The sequence below is a fragment of the Culex pipiens genome, chromosome 3 (assembly GCF_016801865.2).
Source record: "Culex pipiens pallens isolate TS chromosome 3, TS_CPP_V2, whole genome shotgun sequence".
Classification (NCBI taxonomy): Eukaryota; Metazoa; Arthropoda; class Insecta; order Diptera; family Culicidae; genus Culex; species Culex pipiens.
The window spans coordinates 146,465,857-146,493,374 of record NC_068939.1 but is presented as its reverse complement, the minus strand read 5'-3'; the positions used below and the strand labels follow the sequence as shown (position 1 = coordinate 146,493,374).

The following is a 27,518-nucleotide window of genomic DNA, read 5'->3' as shown; positions in this document are numbered from 1 at the left end:
ATACTCCATGTTGAGAACTATGATCAACGTGAAAATAGGCATTGACATTTCCGGTTTCATGAACTTGAAATCGTTCCTGAAACGGAAGTCGGATGGTTATCGCCCAAAAAAGTCAAAAATCCTCACTAAGGAACAAATTTTCAAGTTCTTGAAGGAAGCCGAAGACTTCGTTCTTTTGGCTACAAAGGTTAATTTAATGAAAGTAAAAACAAAAACAAATGGGTTAACTTAGTGTTTTTTGAATTCACAGGTTGCGCTCATCATTGGAGTGTACGGTGCTTGTCGGCGGGAAGAAATCATGAAACTCTCTCTGGACGATATTGAAGACCTGAAGGACAGCATCAAGATCACCATCCCTAACACAAAGACGAAAATTATACGGCAGTTCATCGTTACGAAAGGTGAAGCCCCTGGTGTGGACATGTTGAAACTTTTCCGGTTGTATGCTGAAAAACGTCCTGCCGGTACAGGTCACTCCAGATTTTTTGTTTCGTACCGCTTTGGAAAGTGTACAAAACAGGCCATGGGGATCAACACTATTGCAAAACTGCCGAGAATCATCACCGAGCACCTGAAGCTTCCGTCACCGAAGCTGTACACTGGACACCGTTTCCGGGGGTCTTCTGCCTCACTGCTGGCCGATTCAGGAGTCGATATTTCCGTTCTGAAGAGACACGGTGCACAGTGGGAAAAAAGGGCCCAAAAAATTACCGCAACATGATTTCGCGCAAACCATCGATTGCTATACACCAAAAGCTTCGTTTTTGCACTAGGAACAATAATCCGATGAAAAATCGCACTGCACGGACCGGTGGCCGGAGTACAGGCCACGGGAAGATCCGGATTTTTGGAAAAAGTGTCAGATTATTCCAATTGTGAACTGCTAAGCTTTTTTCTACCATGAATAGTCATGCAAAACAATCCTAGAATAATATTAAATACCATAGGACCCATCAGAACCGGTTCCACCGATCTCCGGTGGCCGCATCAGGAACCGCATTAGGAAACAGTGTTAACCAGTCATGCGACGTATCAAACTTCTTGATTTTGGATGGGGACATGAGTTATTCACTCCTTTCTTAAAAACATGAAGTTTGATATGTCGCAAGAGTGGTTTCAGGAATTTGCCAAATATGATCTTCGGATGTGGCCACCGGAGAACCTGGGAACCGGTCACCGGAGGTAAAAATACATTTTAAGGATACTCTCCATTCAAAATCAAGAAGTTTGATACGTCGCATGACTGGTTAACACTGTTTCCTAATGCGGTTCCTGATGTGGCCACCGGAGATCGGTGGAACCGGTTCCGATGAGTCCTATGGTATTTAATATTATTCTACGATTGTTTTTCGTGACTATTCATGGTAGAAGAAAGCTAATCAGTTCACAATTGAATAAATCTGACACTTTTTTCCAAAAATCCGGATCTTCCGGTGGCCTGTACTCCGGCTACCGGTCCGTGCAGTGCGATTTTTCATCGGATTATTGTTCCTGGTGCAAAAACGAAGCTTTTGGTGTATAGCAATCGATGGTTTGCGCGAAATCATGTTGCGGTAATTTTTTGGGCCCTTTTTTTCCACTGTGCGGTGGTTGGAAGTCATCGTCAGTCGCTGAAGGTTATGTTGAAAATTCTTTGCAACAAAAGAAATCGATTGCCACCAAGATTCTTGGCGAAGCTGCCGAAGTTTCTGAACCCTCAAAAGTGCATATCGCGACATCCAGCAAGAATGTACCAGAGCGTCAAGCAGAATCAATTACGGTTAATTCTACACTCTCTGATACGCCTTCTACCATCAGCTTTCCCATGCCTTCTTCGTCTTCCGCCCACAATCCAGTTCAGTTCAATAATGTGAGGAACTGCACTATTAATTTCTACCAAACTAAGAAATCTTACCGAATAAAAATAATACACAACAAAAAATTATTGAGTTATGTTCATTTAAAAATTAAGACAGAAATACGGGTATCTTAGTTGATACCGTGATAACACAAAAAAAACATGAATTCACAAAAGTGCTGAAAAGTAACACTTTTCAGCACTCAAAACAATGCTGAAAAGTTCAACTTTTCAGCACCGGAAACAGTGCTGAAAAGTACTACTTTTCAGCATTGTTTTTTGGTAGGGAAAAGTAGGCCGTTTCGTTTCTCCCGAAGGTCAGGAAAAGTTGACAGTTTCACTGCGGAATTGCAAAAATTAACTTTTTGGCATTGGGTCATACAAAAATGCAAAAAAACAAGGTATGACTCAATCTCAAACCCCAGACCAAATATCACCTCTGATGACGGTTCTCAAAATATATATTTTTTCATGGGGGACAAAACCCCGCAGCTTTTGAGCCAACAAAAGTACGACCAAACATATTGCCACCTAGTTTTGAAGCAATTGTTCTTTTTTTTTGTACTACAGCTTTGAATGTTAAATCAATTTTGCAATAGAAAAGTACTTAACAGATATTTTGGTATATTGCACCGTAAGGCTACAAAAAGTTTAATTTTAACTTAAATTTGCAGTTTTTCGTTTTTTTTTTAATTGTGACCATTTTTGAATATATTTTTTTAAGTTATGAAAATTTCCTTTTCATAACTCGATTTGCCTTACTTCTCTTTATCTCAAAAGTTGATTTCAGAAATCATTGTTTTTAATTAAAAAAATAATTTTAAATTCTGTGAAAAAATCCGTGAAACAGTTTTCTGAATAGTCCTCATCGATACCAAAAACTTTGCCGAAGACACCAAATCGCTTTCACAATGCATTCAAAAGATACAGATTATCGGATATTTGACTTGAATATCGAGACTTGTATGGGTGAACCAATGGCACAAATTGGCTTCTTTGGTCACAGGGAAGGGCCCCACAAAGTTTAAGACAATTCAACAACAACAAAAATGTACAAAATTTGCCGATTATATGTATTATTGATCCCACAAAGAAGATGATGTCTTCTTAAAAAATGTTGCATTCTTTGTCCCAGTAATTAAACCATTTGATTTTTTTAAAAGTCTTACTTTATAGTCAATCCACTTATAATCTAATCTAATCTAATCTAATCAGACCCTAGCGCAGCCAATCTTTCGAAGGGATCCTGGAGAGTGCCTTAGGTTAGATGACGCCTAGCACTCTTCTTGTCATTTTTTAACATTTGTAGTGCGCCATTGCATTAGAATGCATTGAAACATCACAAGCGTTAAAGCGGCCAGGCCTACTGCGTAAAGCCGTATCGCAGAGATGACTCGTAATTGGGTTGAGTTTGAGCATTGAGTGTTCGAACAACAACACAATTCTGAATCGACAGGGGAGGAAGAAGCGTGGGGACACACCACCATACGCTCCGAGATTTTTGGTTGTATTCGTTGGGAGCACCATGCTAAGAAGGTTTGGTAATCCGGGACCCTCTGGGATGAGACATTGTATTTCCACGAATGCCCTGGACACTATTTGCCGTGGTTATAGCGCCACAACTCGCTCTCTGTAACATTATTCCTAATTCCAGTCCAAGCTTACAAAGTCGTCATGGCCTAGTGGTTAGCATTTTTGCTTACCAATCCAAAGGACGGAGGATCGAACCCCGCCTCGAGCGACTTTGATTTTTCGTTCACATCGGATCGGATCTTTGACTTGAATATCGAGACTTGTATGGGTGAACCAATGGCACAAATTGGCTTCTTTGGTCACAGGGAAGGGCCCCACAAAGTTTAAGACAATTCAACAACAACAAAAACGTACAAAATTTGCCGATTATATGTATTATTGATCCCACAAAGAAGATGATGTCTTCTTAAAAAATGTTGCATTCTTTGTCCCAGTAATTAAACCATTTGATTTTTTAAAAAGTCTTACTTTATAGTCAATCCACTTATAAAACAGTTTTCCAGATTTTGAATCGAAAACTATATTGCTTATCCCAATAGTTTAATAGATATAAAAAATCCACAAACATTAGACTTCATTTGATATTCGTTATTAAAAACAAAGCGAAACGCATTATGATAATCGGTTTAAAATAATGATGCAGCAGCAACAAAATATCAAGGAGATACAGCAAGCATATTCTTCGATTGTCTCGCGGAAACAAACATAAAAAAAGACTTATCTCGCAGAAAGCTTCACTTTTCCGTATCTTTTCTGCAAACTACTAAAAACAACAACCCGAGAGAAGTTTCCGCACCTCCACTTGAGACATACATTATCCAGTGCAGTAATAGAGTTATAGATTGACTTGCTCTTCAAAAGTTTTTCCCAACTCGTTGGATCCGTCGATCCAGATCCAACGAGTTGTCAAACATATCATCAGATTCCGGATGTCCCACCGGAAGGGAATTACCTTGCGCTTACTTTGGAAGATGGTTGCCCCGAGGATCCACGTGCAACGTGTGTGTGCGTTGGCGAAGAAGGACTTTGTCAGAAAGATGCCATCCAGTGGAATCTGCTACGTGCATCGCCGTGCCATCGGAAATATCGCCGATCCTTATGGAAGGATAAGGAGGAAGTGCCACACTCGAGTCGAGAAGTGAAACTTTCCACTTGTTTGCAAACAATTGTTTGGAAAATGCTGCTGTTATTATCATTGTTATTATCATAATGAATATGGTGGAGAGCTGATGTTGATTTGAATTCTTTGGGAAAAGTTCCCCGGAACAGGCAGCCTGAGAAAACACTCAAGTTCTCTCAAGGACCCAAGGAAAAAGAGAGAAAACTTGAAACTCGTTCACTTTCGCACTAATCCCATCTTCATTTAAATTCAATGTGCTGTTCCTGACGAGATAAAGGTGTGCCCCCCTCTCTCTCTCTCTCAAGCTTCATCGGCTCATATGGTTTTCCCAGGAAAAAGCTCCCCAGCAGCCACTGTGTGAATACGCCACTCAAGCTTATTAGCCTCATCCACAGAGTGTGGCACGGGCAGCGCAGCAGATGCTGAGATTGGATGGCACAGCAGTTAATGGGAGCGAAAGGGGCTCCCAATTTGCTATATTGGAGTTTTCCTTGCCGAAAGCTCTACGAAAAAGTTGGAACTCAATTGAAACTTTGACAGTGTTGAAGAGGGAACGAGGAGGGGGAGGGGGCAGAAGCTAGTACCTGCTTTTTGACTTTGTAAAGTGAATAGAAGCGTGGAGTGGAGCAAATTTGAGCAGTAGTTATGAGTTTAAAACAATGTTCTGTCAATCTTACGAAATTGTCATCTATAATTTATAAAATCATTTCAGTTGAAAATGGAAAATGTCTTCCTTGTTAAAATGTCCAAAACATCAGAGAAAAAGAAAATTTCTAGGTTTGAACGACCTTAAAATCATTATAATGGCATTCAATAATTTTCCAACACAAAGCTTTGATTACAAGCTAATGCAAGGAAATCAAATGATTAATTGTTTAATTTATTTCTGATTAACTAAACATAGTTATTTTTAAAAGAATTCAAATAAAATTTTCCTATGTTTGATTATTGCAGAATAGAACCTAATAAAAAATCAGTGAATATTTGTAAAATTTTGATGCAGAGAACTACATTAAACCAACATAGATTAAATATAAATTTAGAAACCCCGTCCGAATTAAAAATTCATAACGGCTTATTTAAAAAATAAAAGTTAGATCGATATTTGAGCCACAGCAACAAGGTTGCTAACGAAAAAATCGTCGAGATTCGCTAACGATAACGATAGTTCTATGTTTGTCTTCTATCGTTATCGTTATTTCGAAAATTCTTATCGACGATCTAACGGACGAAATTTAAACTACCGTAAACCGGGGTGACTTTGATAGGATTTCAATTTGTTTCTAGAATATTTTCCAACAGGTAAGGTTTTTCTCAAGAATACTATTTTTAAAACATGTACTGGGGTAGACCACACAAAGTCCATGCACTATTTCGAAAAAAAAGTGTTTTTCAATAATGTTTAGAAAAATAGTTACGTTAAAAATTCTTAGTTTTAATTCCGGGGTGACTTTGATAGTCATAGTTTTTCTTGTCAAAATCAAATTTAAAATGTTCAAACTTTATTTGTACGCTTAATGTACCATCACTATAGTAGATGATATAGTTTTCAAGAAAAAAAAATCAATGTTTATATTTAGTTAACTAAATGTATAAGCTTTTTAGCAAAATACATATAAATTTTAGGTAAAATTGCTCAAAAGTCAGAATTTTGCCTGAAATTTGTTAAAACTAGTTTTGTTTATAAAATTATCGATTTATATTGCATTTTATACTGATTTCGAAGCACAAATCACAAGTTTTCACATTTTACATGAAATTTGTTCAACTGAAATTGCCTATAAATTTGAAGATTTTTTTTGTATTGTGTTTCAAAAACACATATTATTTATTATTTACAAACTTTTTTTACCTTCTCCTAGTGGAAGATTGTCCAAAGAATCCAAAAATGCATTCCGTTTTCCGATTAAAAATCATGTTCATTGAGAAAATCATGACACTTTGAGAAATTTAAAATAATGACTTTCATCAACATTTTATTAACTATAGTTAACTAACTTTTTAAACTTGTCAAAATTTTATGAAAAATTCTTCTTGAGGTACTTTGAACACTTCTCTACCACGGTCAGTATGTTTCTAAACCATTCCGTACGTATTTTAATTGTACTCTTCATTTTGCGGAAAAATCGCAAACCTATCAAAGTCACCCCGGCTATCAAAGTCACCCCGTTTTACGGTATGTCTGAAATTGAATTATGTTAAATTTTCAAAGCATCCACCACGTATATATTTTTTGATAGGTTTAAAAGTATAAATACTCAAACAAGTTAACAAAATACCATATTTTTTCCAAAACTATACTTATTTTCATATCTAGAAATATGGGTATCAAACGAAGCGAAATTTTATATGCATTTCCACAAGTATCAAAATTTTCACAAAATACCGTTTTTTGAAAATACTCAAATTATCATTATTTGCAATCAAACAATTTGAAATTTCGTATACATTTTCGCTGTTTTATAGTTTTTGGAATTAAATACTAAAATTTTCAGAAAATACCCTATCCGAGTCCAGGTCCGGTGGCGCAGTGGTAGGGAAGTAAAACGTCCGTCGGTCCATTAGCGTAAAAGAGGTTTTGGGTGACTCACCACACATAACCTTCGGACGCCTAGAAATGAGCAGAAACTTGCAACAGAGACCACAAAAGACCCGGGGGTCGTGAAAGTGGATTTCTTTGCTTCGTATTTTTGCAAAGTACTCAAATTCAATTTTTGCACAATTCAAAATTTTGCACACATTTTCGCTGTTTTACAGTTTAAGAAATTAAATACTCAACTTTTCACAAAATACCGTATTTTTGCATAGTACTCAAATTTTTATATGGTTGCAATATGGTTATCAAACAATTCGAAATTGTGCAGGCATTTTCACTGTTTTAGAGTTTTTTGAATGAAATACTAAAATTTTCATGAAATACCGTTTTTTTTTGAAAATGCTCAAATTCTCCTAATTTTTAATATGGATATCAAACGATTTGAAATTTCGTATGCATTTTCACACTTTTAAAATTTTTGGAAAGAAATACTTAAATGTTCACAAAATACCGTATTTTTTTCAAGTACATACTCATATTTTCATATTTGCCCGTGGGAGTCGCTTAACCTGCATTCCTGTCATACATGAGGTCTGCACAGCTGATTCCACGTAGATTTTTCCCACCAGTAATGACAGGAAACGCTGACAAACGGAATATGTGCCAAAATCATAAGTGATTTTTAACATATGAAGGGAAATCATCGTGAACTGGAACTGCCGGCCGTTAGCCCGGGTAAAGTGGAAACGTTGAGATGATTGTTGTCCTCTGCTCTCATCTCGCAAAAAGCCATACAGAGAACCACGTCCCTTTCAACCGGCTTCGTGGCTTAATGGTTACGGCTTCTGTCTCTCAAGCAGAAGGCTCAGGGATCAAATCCCGGTGGGTACCTTTGAAATTTGGAATCAGGAATTTGAATATGAATAAAAACTAAAATGAATCAGGTGGGATTCAAACTCTCACCTTTGGATTGGTTGTCTGGGACGCTAAGCAGTAGGCCATCAGAAGGTTTACACTCTAGTAGTGAATTGATCCGTAGTGTTGAAACATGTTATCCCTTCTTCTCTTATTATTAAATACGTGCTGATCCCTGACTTGCCTGAGGGGATTGGAAGTCTAAATATAGATCGAGTTTCCTTCAGATGCTTGCTTCTATGTGTAGGCGGGGCCGATCAATGCCCAGCGACCTCGGAATTGGACCGCAAGGAGCTCTGTCATTCTGAAATGGGTCGTTGGAAGCAGCGCGAGGGCTATCACCACCTAATACCCGGGACTGAGATAAGCTGTATCAGCATTCGGCATGTACACAGTCTGATACAAATTATACTTTCCCATAATTTCGCTACCGGTTAGCGCTACCGTGTTGGCCGTTTGTGTCTATTTTGGATAGCACCCTTTAAATGTGAGGAAGGCACCAACCATCTAAGGATGTATTAAGTAAGGTTTTTTTACGTAATACAAAAAATTTCAAAAAATACCGCATTTTTTAAATATTGAAATTTTTATAATTTACAATATGGGTATCAAACAATTCGAAATGATATATGCATTTTCACTGTTTGAGAGTTTAATTGAATGGATTACTACAATTTTAACAAAATACCGTATTTTTTTTAAGGTGCTCAAATTTTCACAAAATACTGTACACTGCAAATAATAAAAAAATGAGTACTTTAAAAAACGATACTTTGTTAAAATTTTAAGAAATTCATTCAGAAAACTATGAAACAGTAAAAAATTATACACAATTTTGCTTTGTTTGATATCCATATTTGAAATTATGAAAATTTCTAACATAATAAAATCTGACATAATATGGTCGGATTTTAGAAAGATTTTGAAAATGAGTTATCGTCCGTTACCGTTGATAAGATTATCACCGTTAGAATTTTTTTATCACCCTACTTCGGATAGGACAACCCGACAGACAAAAAAATGGGTCAAATTATTTTGACCAATGCAAAATTGGAGCACTTTTGATCTGGATCCTGCTGGTTTCATACAGATGTTTGAATTTTCATATACCATTTTTGTATGGGCAACTGCTGAATTTGTATGGAAAATGATATGGACAAACTAATGATGCAAAAGCGCTTCCTTGGTCATACGAAAGGCACTCAAAACGTTTCAGCCAGATTTGAAAATACAAAAATTAAAATTTAAAAACGTTACTTAATCCACCGATGGTGGTTGGTGCCTTCCTAACAATTATGTACATATTTGTTTCTGTAGTAAGAATGTCAAACCTACAAATTTTATCTAAATTTTACTTCTTACAACATATCTACATGGAGTATGGGTCTAGAATCCCAAAAATCATTGGACGTAATATTAGAACAACACCTACGGGGCTGTTACATGAAAATTGTTCACTTTCAATAGTTATATTACTTTAAAGTTTTTTAAGCCTTAAGGCAGTAAAAAAATATATCTGTTCATTTTTCCCGGGAGTTTCAAATCAACAAAATCCTGGGAGCCAGATCTCCGGATTGATCTGAACAACTTTTTCATCAACATATTTGAGATCCGGCCTCTAAAATGTGTACAAATGACACTTAGGTGCTCATAACTTTTGATAGGGTTATCAGATCTTCAATCTTTTGAGCTTGTTGGAAAGGTCTTTTGATTACCTATCCAACGATGTGTCGCATGATAGATCCGGACAACTTTTTCATCAACATATTTGAGATCCGGCATCTAAAATGTGTACAAATGACACTAAAGTGCTCATAACTTTTGATAAGGTTATCAGATCTTCAATGTTTTGGGCTCATTAGAAAGGTATTTCAAATACCTTTCTAAAAATGTAGGATCAGACGGGTTTTCTTACAAAAACCACCCTTTTTACAATCTTTCAAACTATAGCCAGAATCGTTTTTTTAGCATAACTTTTGAAATACTTAACAAAACTTCATAATAGTTAATATAGGTCTTGTGGGACCCTAAGACGGATCGAATGAGACCAGAACGGCCCAAATCGGTTCAGCCAGTCCGGAGATAATCGAGTGCATTTTTTTCGGTGCACGGACTTACAGACATACACACGCACAGACATTTGCTCAGAATTTGATTCTGAGTCGATAGGTATACGTGAAGGTAGGTCTACGAGGTCGAATTAAGAAGTTCATTTTTCGAGTGATTTTATAGCCTTTCCTCAGTAAGGTGAGGAAGGCAAAAAGGCCTATTTCGTCGAGTTTTGTTCTAATAGTATTATTGATTCATGAGATTTCATGTTACCGGTAGTTCACGATTAAAACTGATGAAACTTGATAACTTTGGATAATATCTCTCAATGGGTAAAGTAAAATTCGATTGATTTAGATTCTTAAACCGATTGATATACGTATTGATTTCAAATCATTGTTTTTGAAACATCGTATTTTACATTTTACATCATTTTTAAATTAACCTTTGATTTTGCAATCCAATTATTAATGTGAGTTTGATGACACCTCAGCACACGGTTCCCTTCGACTCCATTTCAGAGTCTTCGTGATTGAGTTGTATGCTAATTAAATTGAAAATAATCACCGCACCCTTAACTTATAGATTAAACGAACCCTCTTCCATTCCTGGTCCTGTTTTACCATGATACCACTTCTACCACTGCATGTAAGTTTTTCATTTTAAAAAGCTTAACAAACCACGATAAGAAAAGCTTTCATGCTTGGTTTGACAGTGGGCGTTGGTGAGATTATCTGCACCTCTCATGGTGGATTTAAGTTTTCCACCTTGAAAATGAAACTTTTCCGTTGCCTTGGGATACAGCAGTAAAGTTGGGATTTATTAGCATAAGCTGGAAGGAAGACTGTGATGTGAACTTTTTTTTAAGATTATATAACTTTATCATTAGTAAGCAACTTCCCTACTACATTCTATAACGTCAGTCTCCCTTTGATACCCTTCCTAATGAAAATTAATTCGAACATAATGTCACCAATCAATCCTTCAGCTAAACGAATAACTGCGCTCTGTCGCAGCCCTCGTCACTCATCACCTGTCTGGGCGACCAGAAGCTTAATTTAATATCGCTTGCCATTATTTAATATGAACTTCCAACGACAAAGGACGACGAAGAAGCTGTCAGAAAGTTTCTCCAAAATTACTTAATCCTTCAGTCGATCAAACTTTTCCCTTATTGCGTTCGCCCGCCAGCACTAACGCAGCGAAACTAGAAGACTCCAAGGGACAAGTCACAGTTTTGGTTCTCGGTTTGGTTGGTATTCGGCCATGACTTCATGACTCATCCTCTCCCCCAAAGAGGCAACAGTATGTAAACTTTCACCGAGGACGGTTCGGGGGACGAAAGTGTTGGCCAGGCAAGGCCATAAACGCTGGCGCTCGGCAAATTGACAAACTTTCAGATATATGACAAAATTGGTTTCCCCTAGCTCCGGCGCGCAATTCTTGCCGGGTGCTCGAGTTTTCTCTTGCTTATGGTCTAGGAATTCCAGCTCTTAAGAAAGGCAGTGGTCGTTGGATTGATTGCTTTGATTTATTGTGTTAATTTTATCATTAATGATTAAAAAGTTACAAAAATGCTCATGATCATCAAAACTTGATAGTAGATATTAAAGTATTGATAAATATAACTACGGTCAGTAAAAGTTGGCTTTGGTAGAACAAATTTTATTTGAATTTGTTTCTTTCGGTCCAGTTTCGAGTCCCATTGATTGGTAATGAAAATAATCATTTTTGCAATTCCATCGTGAAACTACTTACTTTTCCTGTCATTCTTGAACGACGAAATAGCCTACTTTTCTACTTTTTAGCACTGAAATGGGTGCTGAAAAGTTGAACTTTTCAGCACTTGTTTCGAAAAGTAACACTTTTCAACATTTTTTTTTATTTAAACGATTTATTGACAAAATACATGAAAATTTGACTTAAAATTTCACTCAATGGGTGTTTTTCGGAATTGCAAAAAATGTTGTATGGAACTCGTTGCAAAACTTGATTTTTTCAGCACTCTTCGTATTTATCCAACTCGGTGAACCTCGTTGGATAAATGTACAACTCGTGCTGAAAAAATCCTCTTTTTGCAACTTGTTGCATAAACTACTATTAAAGAACTGTAAATATTTTAAAAGTTGTTAAAAACCTCAAAAATGAATCTCAGTACAATGGAAGTTTTTGTTTTGGCCAAATAAGCCCGTTGCAAACATTTTTCAAAGTTTATGGTTTAAAACCCCTGACCCGGAACACCTCGAGCAATCGCTCGTTACATCCCATCATCCACGCCTAGCTGACGGCGGCGGTCGGAGACATCTTCCAGCAAACTTTGTCATTTTCCGTTGCGAAACCTAAAAGTGCGGTTGCCGTCACCCAACTCCGTCTGCCTGCAAAACCAACAACTCCAGCAGAATCATCGTGCGCATCGCTTCTTCAACCCCAAAAGCCAAATCATAAATTTCCGTTTCCAGTTTTGCCGCCCAGACCGCTTCTTCGTCGAGGTCGGTCGAAACTTTCACTACTGCTGGCCCTGCACCACGCTGATGGCCATCTCCGGCGGGGCAACCCGGTTGCCCTGGAGCGAGCACAGTGCACGGACAAAGTGCATTCATGTCTAGACGGAGAAATTGTACGAAATTATATGCTCAATGGCTCGCCCTCCGCACCCATAAAGAATAACTAAATATTATTGCTGCCATTGGTGCCGAACCAGAAAGAAGTGGCACTGCGGGAAACCTCCATTCCCAGAGTGAGAAGGAATCCCACACAGTCGTCTCTTTGTCCTGGAGGAACAACCCCCCGGAGGAGCATTACCAGAGTAATCCCACCGTACTAATGACATCTATTCGGTGCATGCAACACACGCTACTATTTTGTTTCGAACCCTTTTACTTTGAGTGTGCATGTAATGCACTGTAACGTGTTTTAGTGCAACTTTGGACGAACTGTCACCTCAGAAAAAAACATAAAATACTGCTAGAAGAATTCATCCAAACTACTTTTTCTTAACATTTTTCACCCAGCATGGCCCACCTCTCAACGCACACACATACTCATGCTACAGACATGATTTGAAACGATCGTTATTGTTCCCCAGTGGGTGGATTTTTGGACCCTAGAGAGGAAAATAAGGGTGGGTGCTGAACGGACGGATCACAGCCGGTTACTTTTCCGGATAGCAGCACGTTTCTACACCCTACACACATAGACAGGGACGACACACACACACACAACCATGGTGCTTTCAATGTGACAATTTCCATTGCTTTGCTACGTTTCTCTGGTAGTAAGTTTGTGGGTTTTTTTCGGGAAATGTTTTATCCGGGAACAAGGGGTTTCCAGCATCAAGGATTACTGACCAGTCTAAATGGAATTACCAGGATTACTGGCAATATGTCATGAATTACTTTGATTTCCCAGAATTACTTGGGATTTCCAACCACGCAGAATTGCTCAAATTTATAAAAATAACTTGGAATTACTGCCTAGCTTCCAGCATATTGAGAATTGGATCGAATGACAGCTGTCAAATGCACAAAACCACGTGCTTGGCAATAGTACGTCCATCCCGGGAATTCCCGGCACAAAATTCCTGGGATTTTTATATGTTGTACGGGGAATTCCCGGAATTAAACAAAAATCTTAATTTGGCCTGGAAATTACATTAGTATTACAATTAATAAGTTTAAACTTTTCTAAAATTTTACATAAATTGGTACCATTTTATTTGTTGCCATTTTTGTTTTTTAGACATCTTAAACCAATTTTTAAGCTATTTTAGTCATTTCATATAGAAATAAATAAAAAAATAATTATTATTAGATACTTATTTCATTTGAATTAGAAATGTGGTGCATTTAAAATTCAAAGCAAAACAAAGAACAGCAAAAAATTGTTTAAGCTATCTAAAAACTGCTATCCTTGTTTAGATTGATATAAATAGTATTGACCTAATTCTATAAATTTAAAGCTTGAAAAACATAACAAATATAAAGAAAACATAGATTTTACGACTTTTTCAAAAACTAAAAACATCCCGGGAATAAATAAATATTTTTCCCGTTTTCCGGGAAACTCAAAACCTGGGAAAATTAGATGTCCTGCTTGGAAATCATCGAACAATTGGGTAAATATCAACATCATTTTGAAAACTGATTTTGGCGTTTGAGTGCATTTAAAATTCAAAACACAACAAAGAACAAAAAAAATCTTTAAAACTGTCTAAAAGTGCTATCCTTGTTTAGATTGATTTTAATAGTATTGAGCTAATAGTATGATTTTAAAAACATAACGAATATAAAGAAAACATAGATTTTATGACGTTTTCAAAAAATTACCGGGATAAAAAATATATTTTTTCCGTTTTCCGGTAAACTCAAAACCCGGGAAAATTGGACGCCCTACTTGGAAATCATCGAATAATGTGGTAAACATCAACATCAGTTTGACAACTGATTTTGACGTTTGAGTGTTTTTCATCCGAATACATTTGAATTAGTGAGCATCCAAATTTGCGGACATTCCGAATCCGCTCTGTACTTCTTACAAACATAAAAAGCATCAAGGAAAAGAAAAATGCATTCTGCCTTTAAAGAATTACTAGTAGTTACTTGAATTAATTGGAAATACACGAATTACTGAGTAACTATGGAATTACTCGAATTACTACGGAATTACAAGGTAATTTCAGAATTACAGAAATTACTGCAGAATTGCGGAGTAATTCTGGAATTACTGAATTACTTACTCAAAATCCGAATGATCCCGTACTAGCTGTAACTTTGGTTTCTTACATGAAAATTAATAGGCAATAAATAGAATCATAAAAGGTTTATCGAAATTATCTTTTTAACAATTATTTTTTATTATTTAATTATTTTCTAAAGTATGTTTTCACAAACAAAAATCAAGGAATTACCAGGATTACTGGGATTAGTAGGAATTACCAGGATTACTCTGGAATTACTCAGTAAATCCGGAATTACAGAATTACTTGCTCAAATTCCAAGTAATTCCGGATTAGTGACCAGTCTGACATGATGCTGGAAACCCCTTGTCCGGGAATTGAAAAATATTACTTAAATTTAATCTTCTTCTTCTAAATATATAAAAAATTTCGACGGTTTTGTTCGAACGCGAATCAGTTCAATACGGAGCGTCGGATCGAGGTGCTCTTTGTTGCGTTGGGTTCGTATAAGCCCAAGGAAGGTTCTTACGCTAACTAATTGACACTTTGGCCACTCTGGAACCGATTCCGGAGCATCGGCAAATTGTATGGAGAAAGTTACGTAAAATCATATTTTGATCACAGGAGGCTGAATAAGCAAAAAATCAAAAAAACGTCAACAAACGAAAAAAAGGGGCAGAACGAAGTTTGTCGGGTAAGGCTTGTAATTTTTAAATTTTAACGTTTGGTACGGTATGTACACGCATCTTCCGTCCCCTGTTGATTCTGTGGAACGTGGGTTCGTTTACATCATCGATGCATATTAAATCATGTGGGTAAATCTCCGTCAACTCACACAGCAGTTGTCCCGACCCCTATTAGATTTGCGTGAAACTTTGTCCTAAGGAGTAACTTTTGTCCTTGGTCACGAATCCGAGGTCCGTTTTCCAATATCTCGTGACGGAGGGGCGGTACGACCCCTTTCATTTTTGAACATGCGAAAAAAGAGGTGTTTTTCAATAATTTGCAGCCTGAAACGGTGACGAGATAGGATTTTAGTGTCAAAGGGACTTTTGTGTAAAATTAGACGCTCGAATTCAGAATTCCGGAAAAACGTATTTTTCATCGAAAAAAACTCTAAAAAAGTTTTAAAAACTCTGTCATTTTCCATCAATTGACTGTGAAAAAATTTGGAACATGTCATTTTATGGGAAATTTAATTTACTTTTCGAATCTACATTGACCCAGAAGGGTAATTTTTTTTATTTAGAACAAAATTTTTCATTTTAAAATTTCGTGTTTCTTATAACTTTTTAGGGTTATTTTTAAGAGTGTAACAATGTTCTACAAAGTTGTAGAGCAGACAACTACAAAAATTTTGATTTGTAAACATAAGGGGTTTGCTTGTAAACATCACAAGTTATCGCGATTTTACGAAAAAAAAGTTTTGAAAATGTTGCTCGTCGTTGATCATGGCCGTTCATGGTCATCCGCGACTGACACGGACAACGAAACAAAGAGAAACGCAAAAAGTAAATTTTTCAAAACTTTTTTTTCGTAAAATCGCGATAACTTGTGATGTTTACAAGCAAACCCCTTATGTCTATATATCAAAATTTTTGTAATTGTCTGCTCTACAACTTTGTAGAACATTGCTACACTCTTAAAAATAACCATGCAAAGATAGAAAAAAACACGAATTTTTAAAATGAAAAAAATTGTTCTAAATGAAAAAAATACCCTTCTAGGTCAATGTAGATTCGAAAAGTACATTAAATTTGCCTTAAAATGACATGTTCCAAATTTTTTCACAGTCGAGTAACGGAAAATGGCTGGGTTTTTAAAACTTTTTTAGTGTTTCATTCGATGAAAAATACATTTTTCCGGAATTCTGAGTACGCCATCAAATCGGGCGTCTAATTTTAGATAGAGAATTACCCAACTGTTAATTTTTAATTTGTTATTATTAATTTTTCATTATTAATTATTAATTATTAATTGATAATTGATAATTGTTAATTGTTAATTTTTAATTATTAATTTTTCATTATTAATTATTAATTATTAATTATTAATTGATAATTGATAATTGTTAATTGTTAATTTTTAATTATTAATTTTTCATTATTAATTATTAATTGTTAATTGTTAATTGTTAATTGTTAATTGTTAATTGTTAATTGTTAATTGTTAATTGTTAATTGTTAATTGTTAATTGTTAATTGTTAATTGTTAATTGTTAATTGTTAATTGTTAATTGTTAATTGTTAATTGTTAATTGTTAATTGTTAATTGTTAATTGTTAATTGTTAATTGTTAATTGTTAATTGTTAATTGTTAATTGTTAATTGTTAATTGTTAATTGTTAATTGTTAATTGTTAATTGTTAATTGTTAATTGTTAATTGTTAATTGTTAATTGTTAATTGTTAATTGTTAATTGTTAATTGTTAATTGTTAATTGTTAATTGTTAATTGTTAATTGTTAATTGTTAATTGTTAATTGTTAATTGTTAATTGTTAATTGTTAATTGTTAATTGTTAATTGTTAATTGTTAATTGTTAATTGTTAATTGTTAATTGTTGATTGTTGATTGTTGATTGTTAATTGTTAATTGTTAATTGTTAATTGTTAATTGTTAATTGTTAATTGTTAATTGTTAATTGTTAATTGTTAATTGTTAATTGTTAATTGTTAATTGTTAATTGTTAATTGTTAATTGTTAATTGTTAATTGTTAATTGTTAATTGTTAATTGTTAATTGTTAATTGTTAATTGATAATTGTTAATTGTTAATTGTTAATTGTTAATTGTTAACTGTTAATTGTTAATTGTTAATTGTTAATTGTTAATTGTTAATTGTTAATTGTTAATTGTTAATTGTTAATTGTTCATTGTTAATTGTTAATTGTTAATTGTTAATTGTTAATTGTTAATTGTTAATTGTTAATTGTTAATTGTTAATTGTTAATTGTTAATTGTTAATTGTTAATTGTTAATTGTTAATTGTTAATTGTTAATTGTTAATTGTTAATTGTTAATTGTTAATTGTTAATTGTTAATTGTTAATTGTTAATTGTTAATTGTTAATTGTTAATTGTTAATTGTTAATTGTTAATTGTTAATTGTTAATTGTTAATTGTTAATTGTTAATTGTTAATTGTTAATTGTTAATTGTTAATTGTTAATTGTTAATTGTTAATTGTTAATTGTTAATTGTTAATTGTTAATTGTTAATTGTTAATTGTTAATTGTTAATTGTTAATTGTTAATTGTTAATTGTTAATTGTTAATTGTTAATTGTTAATTGTTAATTGTTAATTGTTAATTGTTAATTGTTAATTGTTAATTGTTAATTGTTAATTGTTAATTGTTAATTGTTAATTGTTAATTGTTAATTGTTAATTGTTAATTGTTAATTGTTAATTGTTAATTGTTAATTGTTAATTGTTAATTGTTAATTGTTAATTGTTAATTGTTAATTGTTAATTGTTAATTGTTAATTGTTAATTGTTAATTGTTAATTGTTTATTGTTTATTGTTAATTGTTAATTGTTAATTGTTAATTGTTAATTGTTAATTGTTAATTGTTAATTGTTAATTGTTAATTGTTAATTGTTAATTGTTAATTGTTAATTGTTAATTGTTAATTGTTAATTGTTAATTGTTAATTGTTAATTGTTAATTGTTAATTGTTAATTGTTAATTGTTAATTGTTAATTGTTAATTGTTAATTGTTAATTGTTAATTGTTAATTGTTAATTGTTAATTGTTAATTGTTAATTGTTAATTGTTAATTGTTAATTGTTAATTGTTAATTGTTAATTGTTAATTGTTAATTGTTAATTGTTAATTGTTAATTGTTAATTGTTAATTGTTAATTGTTAATTGTTAATTGTTAATTGTTAATTGTTAATTGTTAATTGTTAATTGTTAATTGTTAATTGTTAATTGTTAATTGTTAATTGTTAATTGTTAATTGTTAATTGTTAATTGTTAATTGTTAATTGTTAATTGTTAATTGTTAATTGTTAATTGTTAATTGTTAATTGTTAATTGTTAATTGTTAATTTTATTGCGTAACGCAGTAAAGGGTGAAGGGGGTATCGAGGTCTGTTGCGAAATGTTACGAAAATTGGGGAAGGGAGGGTAGTGACGGAAAAATCTGTTCCGTAACGCACAATTTTCATATAAACAATCATACAAATAAGCAAAAAGACCTTTCGTTACGCGTTTCATGGGGAATAGGGGGCAGGGATGCCACTTGGTTTTTTAAAATGTCTGTAAAAAAGTCTGTGTATGTCTGTGCATTTGTCTAAAATTCAAATATATCAATTCACAGTAATTGAAATCCATCAGAAATTGCGTTTTTAAGCATTTGAAGACTAACGAAATAAGTTTCAACAAAAAAGATTACAAAATATTAATTTAATAAAGTTTTTTAAAAGTCTGTGCACCTCAAACAATGTCTGACAAGCTCAAAAGTCTGTGAAACACAGACAAATCTGTGTATCTGGCATCCCTGATAGGGGGATAACTAATCTGAAACAATTTGTTTACCTAAAGAATCGAGCCAGGGGGTATCTCTTGAGATTTTCCAAAATTTTCAATTTTTTTTTTGTCGCCATATGATAGGCGGGATAACTAATAACGATCTCAGGAAAAAAATCATTTACTTTCAATTAAATTCTTTAGGGATGGGAAACGGAGTCAGTTTCCGGTCATGTTAGTGATCAAATATTGCATTGAATTCCCGGACGCTGAATTCAATAATTCGAATGCTAAGATTTTGAACAGTTCTTCTATGTTCTTTTAGTTTATTTATTCGAAGCTTTTTGGAAAAAAAAAACAAGGATGCCATAGTAACAAATTTAAAGTTACAGATTTTATGAGGGTTCTGAAAACCCACATATAGCCTAAATAGGCTTTTATGGCCTACTTAAAACCAAAAATGTTACTACACCCAGAACTGGGCATCGGCATACGAGAGGATAAAGAGCACGATTCGGTAGTAAAATGGTACTGTGTGCGGACTGAGAGGATAAATCCCGAAATTACCGAGAGTACTTTACTCATGGATTCATCTTCAAAAAAATTCATCTATCAAAAAAAAAGTACCCGTACCGAGACTCGAACCCAAGACCTTCGGCATATTGAACCGTACCTTTGCCGTATGGGCCACCATGGTTCGGTGACTAAGTGGCGGTCATTTGTCCATATAAGCCACTCAATAGGATGAACTGTTCCAATGAACGAATGAACACGCGAGAGGACTATACTCTCGCAAAATAGCACTTTCCTCACGTTTCTTTTCGTGAGGACTATCCCCTCGTTCTTTAACTTTGGGTGTAGGGTGTGGTCATGTGCACTATTAACAGAAATATATATTTTCTTCAAAATAAAACTTAAGATGTGACGCCTATTTAAATTTTTGCGGTGAACTTTTCCAATTGGAGTAAGGTCGTGGCAAACACGTCCACGTCGAGGGGGTGGAAAAAAATACATTACAGACCATTTTTTTCAACATGTAAATGTCCACTTCCAACAAAGAAAGCATAACAAAAGTGTGCAGTTTCAGTTGATTGTACTTCTATTTTCTTTCAAATTTAGATTTGAGGCTGCACAGTTACTAAGGAATTTGTTATAATAATTGATCTTCTAAAACTGTCAAACTTACGGACCCAATCCTGCAATAATCTGACTGTCAAATAATCAAACTTTCTTGTAAACAATTTTGAAGACAGCACTTTATATCGGTGTTTCCCGTGGTTTGTAAAGATATTAAAATGTGTGTAACTAAAATCTTGGCGCAAACAATCTGGTTGATGTACACCGTTTGCTCCCTAGTTTTGCGAAGACATACAATCTTCCTAGCATAAATTTTGCTCCCAAAAGTACAGTTTTTCGAATATTTACTAACAATTTGCGGTTTTCATGAAGAATTGCTGTCAGGTCAAATCACACAATTGTTTATATCTCCTAAAGGCCTAAGTACTTTGTGTTTTTAAAAAAAATTGAGTGAAAAAAAAATCGACTGACCCAATTTTTTTTTATAATCATCAATTTTTATTTCTATGCTAAAACACGCATTTCCCGGGAAGAAAAAATTGTCCACCACCGCACAAACCAGCTGTTGGACGCGTGGTTATGCGCCATTTATGACGCTCCGGACTGGTGTCCACCCGCGCGCTCCCATCCACCCATGCAGCAATGATCCACTGAAAAGGGCAGGACTCGCACGGTATAAGAAAAACGAAGGACCATACCACCACCACCCCCACACAGCAGCGTGGTACGATTTTATTAATCTTCTAAATGTAATTCCTTCGTTTTGCGGCGCCGCAGGGAATTTGAACAAACGATTATAGTAAAAGCTGATTGTCGGTCCTCTCCGCTAGCCCAGCGGGGGAGAGACCTGGCAACCTTGGCCGGTTCCCCGATTTTGGCGTTTCACAACTGAGAAGGAAACTAGGACGCAAGAGAACGCTTCGGGTGTTTGGTACGATTTAAAGTGGCGCACTATAAATTGGAAGGGATTTGTTTGGGGAAGCTGGTGGGCACTCCGGGACTCCAACCTGCTAGCTCCAGATAGAGAGAGAGCAACAAGTGCCCCTATAATGCAAATTTGTATGGGGAACAGATTGCGCGGCGGAATGTTACGAGACTATCGAGAACGTGCTTGGCCGGAAATCTTTTGATACCAAAGGACGACAACAGAGCAATGACTTTGGTAGCGCCATATGATAGGTTGGGATGTTTGTACGTAGAACTTGAACAGGTTTTGGATATTTTTTTGGTTGTTGAGTGTTAATCTTTTGGCGATTTAACTTGTTTCAAAATGTTCATCTTTTAAGAATCCATTTCGCATACTAGGTTCATCCAAACAAGTTTCTATGAAATTCATTCAGTTGGACTTGACAAATAAATAATAAATAAATTTGTACCTACACAGAAAAAAAAATCAATTCCCGTAATCGTGAATTGTGTTCATGAATGTGAGAACCACGAAGAAATTTATTCATGAGTATGGTGCATTTGCACTATAAACGTGAATATATTCCTTCGTGGTTCTCACATTCATGAACACAATTCACGATTTCGGGAATCGACTTTTTTCTGTGTAATAAAAGACATTCTGATCGAATTGCTTTCTTCAACAAAGTAGCAGGTAATAACCATTAAGAAAAAATGTAACTGGGAATTAACTTATAAATAAAATCCACAACACGAACCAGCAACAACTGAAACAATACACCCAAAATAATACCTTCATCATTGAGCATGTGTTTACTGTCAGCTTTCGGGCAAACAATCCTGCTGAAAGCTTCGTTTTCCCAGAACAACCAACTTATTTAACGAATGAACTCATTACATTACATCAAAAATTAAAATGTGCACTCTCTCTCTCTCTCTCTCTCTCTCTCTGCTCCATCAAAACCATCAAAACAACAAACCCATCGCTGGATGATGAGCCCTTGTTGTTCATCGCAGATGTCAAGACCACACACACACGTAACGCCGCAACACCCTGTTGAACCCATATCCAGAACAACAAACGCAGATCTCCTCAACGGTTCGTTAACAAAAGCTCCCTGGTTGGATGAGGAGTTTGTTGTAATGACGATCTCCGGCCGCGTCCTCTAACCAGTCAGCAACCAAAGCCATCCGGCAGCAATCCGGAGCGTTCCACCCGAATGAGTACCCACTTGTTTGTGTGTGTTTTCCCATGGCTCAAGGATATTGAGACAGAGAGCGAGCAATAATAAATAAAACTTTTCCGTCTGCAATTTCCACCAAACTGTTTTTGTGTGTCCTGGCCGGGGAGGGGGGGGGGGACACGACACACGCAAACAATATCCTTGAGAAACAAGCCCCCGCCACGACGGATCCCGGTCGGCGGCGATTCCGCCAACGGAGGCTCCCGAAAGGGGTTTCTCTGGGAACAATTCGTCCATTAGTTTGAGCTTCCAGTCCATGGCGTTGTGCAATTCTTGAAGAAATCGTTATGCTTACTGACCAAAATCAGCAATATTGAAACTGCTTTTCAAATATTTTTTTACATTTATGCACATGAAAATTATAGGGGGCCATTTTTCCGCCACCTCACACAGCAGTTGCCCCGACTCCTCTTTGATTTGCGAATCCAAGCTCCATTTTTAGATATCTCGTGAAGGAGGGGCGGTAAGACCCTTCCATTTTTGAACATTCGAAAAAATACATGTTTTTCAATGATTTGCAGCCTAAAATGGTTTGCAGCCTATGATAGTTTGAAAATTTTGTCTCAAAGGAACTTTGAAACTCTTAAAAATTAGACACACGATTTGATGGCATACTCGAAATTTAGAAAAAAACGTAATTTTCGTCGAAAAAATACAAAAATAGTTTCAAAGTTCCTGCCATTTTTCGTGAATCGACTTTTTAAAAAAATTTGAGACATAAAGCCTAAAATAACCATTTTTTTATTAAAAAGATCATAAACTAGTTAAACAAATATTATTTGTTAATTTTTTTTAAAATGAAACCTAGCCTTCATAATTGATTTGACATATAAATCAATTTTCTCACTTTTAGGCTGAAATTTGTAAGAAAAACAGAAATAATGAAAGTCACACAGATTTTCAAAATAAATAATTTGCAACGAAACTAATTTAAAGACGTGCATGAACATTGTGTCATCCAGCTCAGTACATGTTTTTAACAAAAAAAAAAAATCATGAGAAAAATCTTAACGGTAGAATAATTTTTGATCTTTGAAAAATCAATATTTTGCAACGATATCAAAATATTTTGCCTAAGGATCAAAACTCTCAGTTTTATGTAGAGAAACAGTAACAGGGTTACCAGGTCGAAATTTGAAAAATCTGGCAAAGTAACGGTTATAAATCTGGAAAAAACTGGCCGTCGAAAATCTAACAACTCTGAATGGTGAAGGGAGGAAGGATATGAATTAATTCAAAAGTTTGTAGAATTCAGATGGTTTAAATGATTTTATGGGCTCAAAAATGTAGAATTTACATTTTCTTAAAGAAAATCACATTAATTTTAAATAAGAAAAATTAATGTACATTATAATGAATAAAAAATTCAAGTTCGGCATAAAGTGAAAAATCTGTAAATATATGGCACAGAAAAGAGTGAATCTTTATTCTGGCTGTCACTTGAAAAATCTGGCATTCCCAGATTTATCTGGCAACCTGGCAACCCTGAACAGTAACCATTAAAGTAATCGATCTATTTAATATATTCAAAGTAGAGCGTCCATTTTCCCTTCCCGGGAAAAACAACTCTCGGGAATTTCCGGGATTTCCCAAAAAAAATATTTCCTGTTTCCCGGAAAACTTGTAAATGTCCCGGGAATTCCCGAAATTCAAGCGAAAGTATTCCCTTATAAATCAGTGTGCCTAATAACTAATTACCTATATAGCAACAAATTATTTGTGGTATAGTGAGGTCGCCTTCCTAAGGTTTCGTGGGTAAGGTCCAGCTTGTGACGGTGCACCACCAGCCCTTTACTAAGCAATCGAATCCAGAAGAGAAACGATCACCAGTTGTGTTGGTCCGAGCCGGGATTTGAACCCCGATCTACCGCTTTACCACTAGCTACGTGACTCGGTCATTCACCTTCTGGCCAAGAGCCAAGATGAAAATAAAGTTTTTTGTTATCGTTTGTGCAAGAAGAAATTGTTAAAAAGTATTCGAGAAATTACAGTTTGATATTAAAAATTAATGAAGCACAAAGCGTAAGAGGGTTAAATATGACAAACATATATCGTTTTATTTAAAACCACTGTTTGTGCTATGAAATCTCTTTCAACCTATGTCATTTATAAGGCTGAATACCATGTAACAAAAGCCAAACCATGAATGAAACCATAAAATAGGATTGAAAACCAACTTCGTATGATACGAAAGGTGCCCAAAGAATGCAAACACATTTCAAAAACTCGCTATATTTGACTTGATACATTAATATATATATTTGAAAACTTTGAGTTTCAGATTTTTAAGTTAAAATCCGTGATGTTCCATTTATTCATGAGGCGAGAGCATTAAGACTTGATCTGGTTATTTTCCTAAAAATAGTAATTTCTGCATGTTTTTTTTTTTCATTTAAACTTTATGTGTCAATGCTATTTTTAAACATGTTCTCTCACAAAAACAATTTTTATTTTTGGGGAAAATGGATTCATTTTATTCAATGTCCAAAAATTTCGATAAATCAATAATTATTTTTAACAAAACAAACTAATGACTAGTTTTTGATTTGGTACGATTTGAAAGACAACGTATAAAATTTCAAAATTTGTATATTTTCCTTAATTTTTTTAACAAGTAGTCAGGCCATTAATTGATCCTCACACTCATGTTTACCATATAAGTTGCTGTTCCATACAACTTTGTTGCAAAATACTAATCAGAGCCAAGATCAAATCATTTTCGATAAATTTCAAATTTTCCGGGATTTCCCGGGAAATCTGTTGAAAATTTCCCGTTTCCCGGAAATTAGACGCTCTAATTCAATGATTATTTCTAAATTATTTAAATAATTAGTAGATATTTATTGTAAGTTTCAAATATTTTCAACACGACATTTTACATACAAAATGCGCGTGTTGAATTCCAAGTAATAGATTGATAAAATAGCTAATCATTTGATGGTAAAGTTATACTGTCAATTTTACAAATTCCGAAAAACAGTAATTATTATTTTTTATAGATTTTTTGGTGTACCTCATATTTTTTTTTTCCTTAAAACCTCCAAGACATTCGCTATCTGGCTAAAAGATGACTGTGTGTGTACTTTTTTAAGAAAGAGTTTGATTAAATTTGGTCATAAATTCAAGCAAAAGGAGGCAGTCAAGAATCAATTGAATATGTCAAATACTTTTGACTACACAACCATAATTGTTTATTATTTTATGAGTAAGAGAGGATTAATAGGTTATAATTTAGTGATCATAGTGAAATAACAAAAAAAAATCCATTCACAATAAAAATGCATCTGATAAATTCATTAGATATGTAATTAAAAAAAGTTTTGGGAGTTAACATGCATTATAACAAATACTGAACAATTAAAGCTTTTAAACTTTGTGTTAATTTTTGAATACTCCAACTCCGGGTTTATCAGCTCCAGCTCATAAAATTGAGCAGACTCCGACTCCAGGTCCCCAAAAAAACCCGGCTCCACCGACTCCGACTCCGACTCCACAGCCCTAAAACAAGTAACTTTTTCAAAAATGTTTTTTCGTAAAACGACAATAACTCGTGATGGTTATAAGCAAATTTTTGAAATTGTCTGCTCTACAAATTTGTAGAACATTGTTACACTGTAAAAAATAGGTAATTGTCTAGACAGCAACATCAGACGTTTTTCTAGTCTAGAAAATATTAACGGGAAATGTCTCGACAGCAGCATCCCTTGCCGTGAGAATAAAATTTCAACCCTTAAACACATTTTGCCATTGGTCGCAACGCTTGCTTAGAACGTATGCTAGATCTTATACCTTCTCAAAAACCGTCCAACTCCAAGCGACACTTAATTGGGATACCGTGCAGAATTTCCCTTATCCCTTTAAAAAAGTGGAGCTTCAATACTTGCCGTCTTCCAGTCTGCAATTCGTTAAAATCACCGACTTGAAGCGAAGCGATTTTTGTATATGGAAATTGTTGCTTCAATACAAATCACAATTATTTGCAGAGTATTTCCACCAAGTTTCAAGTTGTAGAGTTTTCTTCCGCAGCAACACCGTAACGAAGCTTGTTTTCCAGCCGTTTCGAGGATGTCTTCCACAGTAGTAGTAGTAGTACATACTGCGTACTCGAACAAGCAAAGCAAGATCCCAAGCCTTCTTACAATCTGCGGATGAATATACCTCATCTAGCAGTGAATAGAGCAGATCCAGCTGGAGTGGTTTGGAACAAATTGAAAAACTATAACTCAACTTATTCACCCTTCCAGGAAAAAAGTTTATCCTTGCTTGAAGAAACACCCCCACACACACACTTCCAAGTTTATCTTCATCATCTGCGAAGGAAAGTCGTTTGGATGCCGGGTCTTATCTTTGCATGCGCTAACAATCTGTGTGAACGCTAGGCTGGATGTGTATGTTTCAAGTTCCAAGGAATAAAGAGAACAACTCATAACTAGACGTGAAAAGACTGTTTTTTGCTTGGAAAAAATAGTGCTTCAAACTATGTAGCTTGAAAATAAAGATAATGACCTCCAGTTTGTTGCGCAAACCACATGTGCAGTTTCTCGTGCTCAATTTTGCTCACTGTGTTGAATATATTTTCTGAGATTTTTTTTTTTCAAGTTTTAATGCTATGTGCTTCTATGTAAGCATTGAAATAGAGCAGTTCACTCAGATTTCGGTCATCCGATTTTTATTTTATTTTTTAACCCGCCTGAAACTTGTTTGGTGCCTTCGGTATGCCCAAAGAAGCCATTTTGCATCATTAGTTTGTCCATATAATTTTCCATACAAATTTGGCAGCTGGCCACACAAAAATGATGCATGAAAATTCAAAAATCTGTATCTTTTGAAGGAATTTTTTGATCGATTTGGTGTCTTCGGCAAAGTTGTAGGTATGGATATGGACTACACTGAAAAAAAATGATACACGGTAAATAATTTTTTGGTGATTTTTTATTTAACTTTTTGTCACTAAAACTTGATTTGCAAAAAAAAAACACTATGTTTTAGAGGACATCAAATGCCAACTTTTCAGAAATTTCCAGGTTGTGCAAAAAATCTTTGAGCGAGTTATTAATTTTTGAATCAATACTGATTTTTTCAAAAAATTGAAAAAAAATTCGCAAAAAATTTTCAACTTCAGTTATCGATGTAAAATCAAATTTGAAATCAAAAAG

General features: G+C 34.7%; 1 protein-coding gene across 1 annotated transcript; it reads left to right on the top strand.

The window, feature by feature from the left end:
* The first annotated feature begins 7 nt into the window (after nucleotides 1-7).
* LOC120419101 (uncharacterized) lies at nucleotides 8-12,596 on the top strand. Its single transcript, XM_052709999.1, has 3 exons — nucleotides 8-187; nucleotides 251-677; nucleotides 12,463-12,596. The coding sequence occupies exons 1-3, from the start codon at nucleotides 8-10 to the stop codon at nucleotides 12,594-12,596; spliced, it is 741 nt and encodes a 246-aa protein (XP_052565959.1).
* Nucleotides 12,597-27,518: the final 14,922 nt, after the last annotated feature.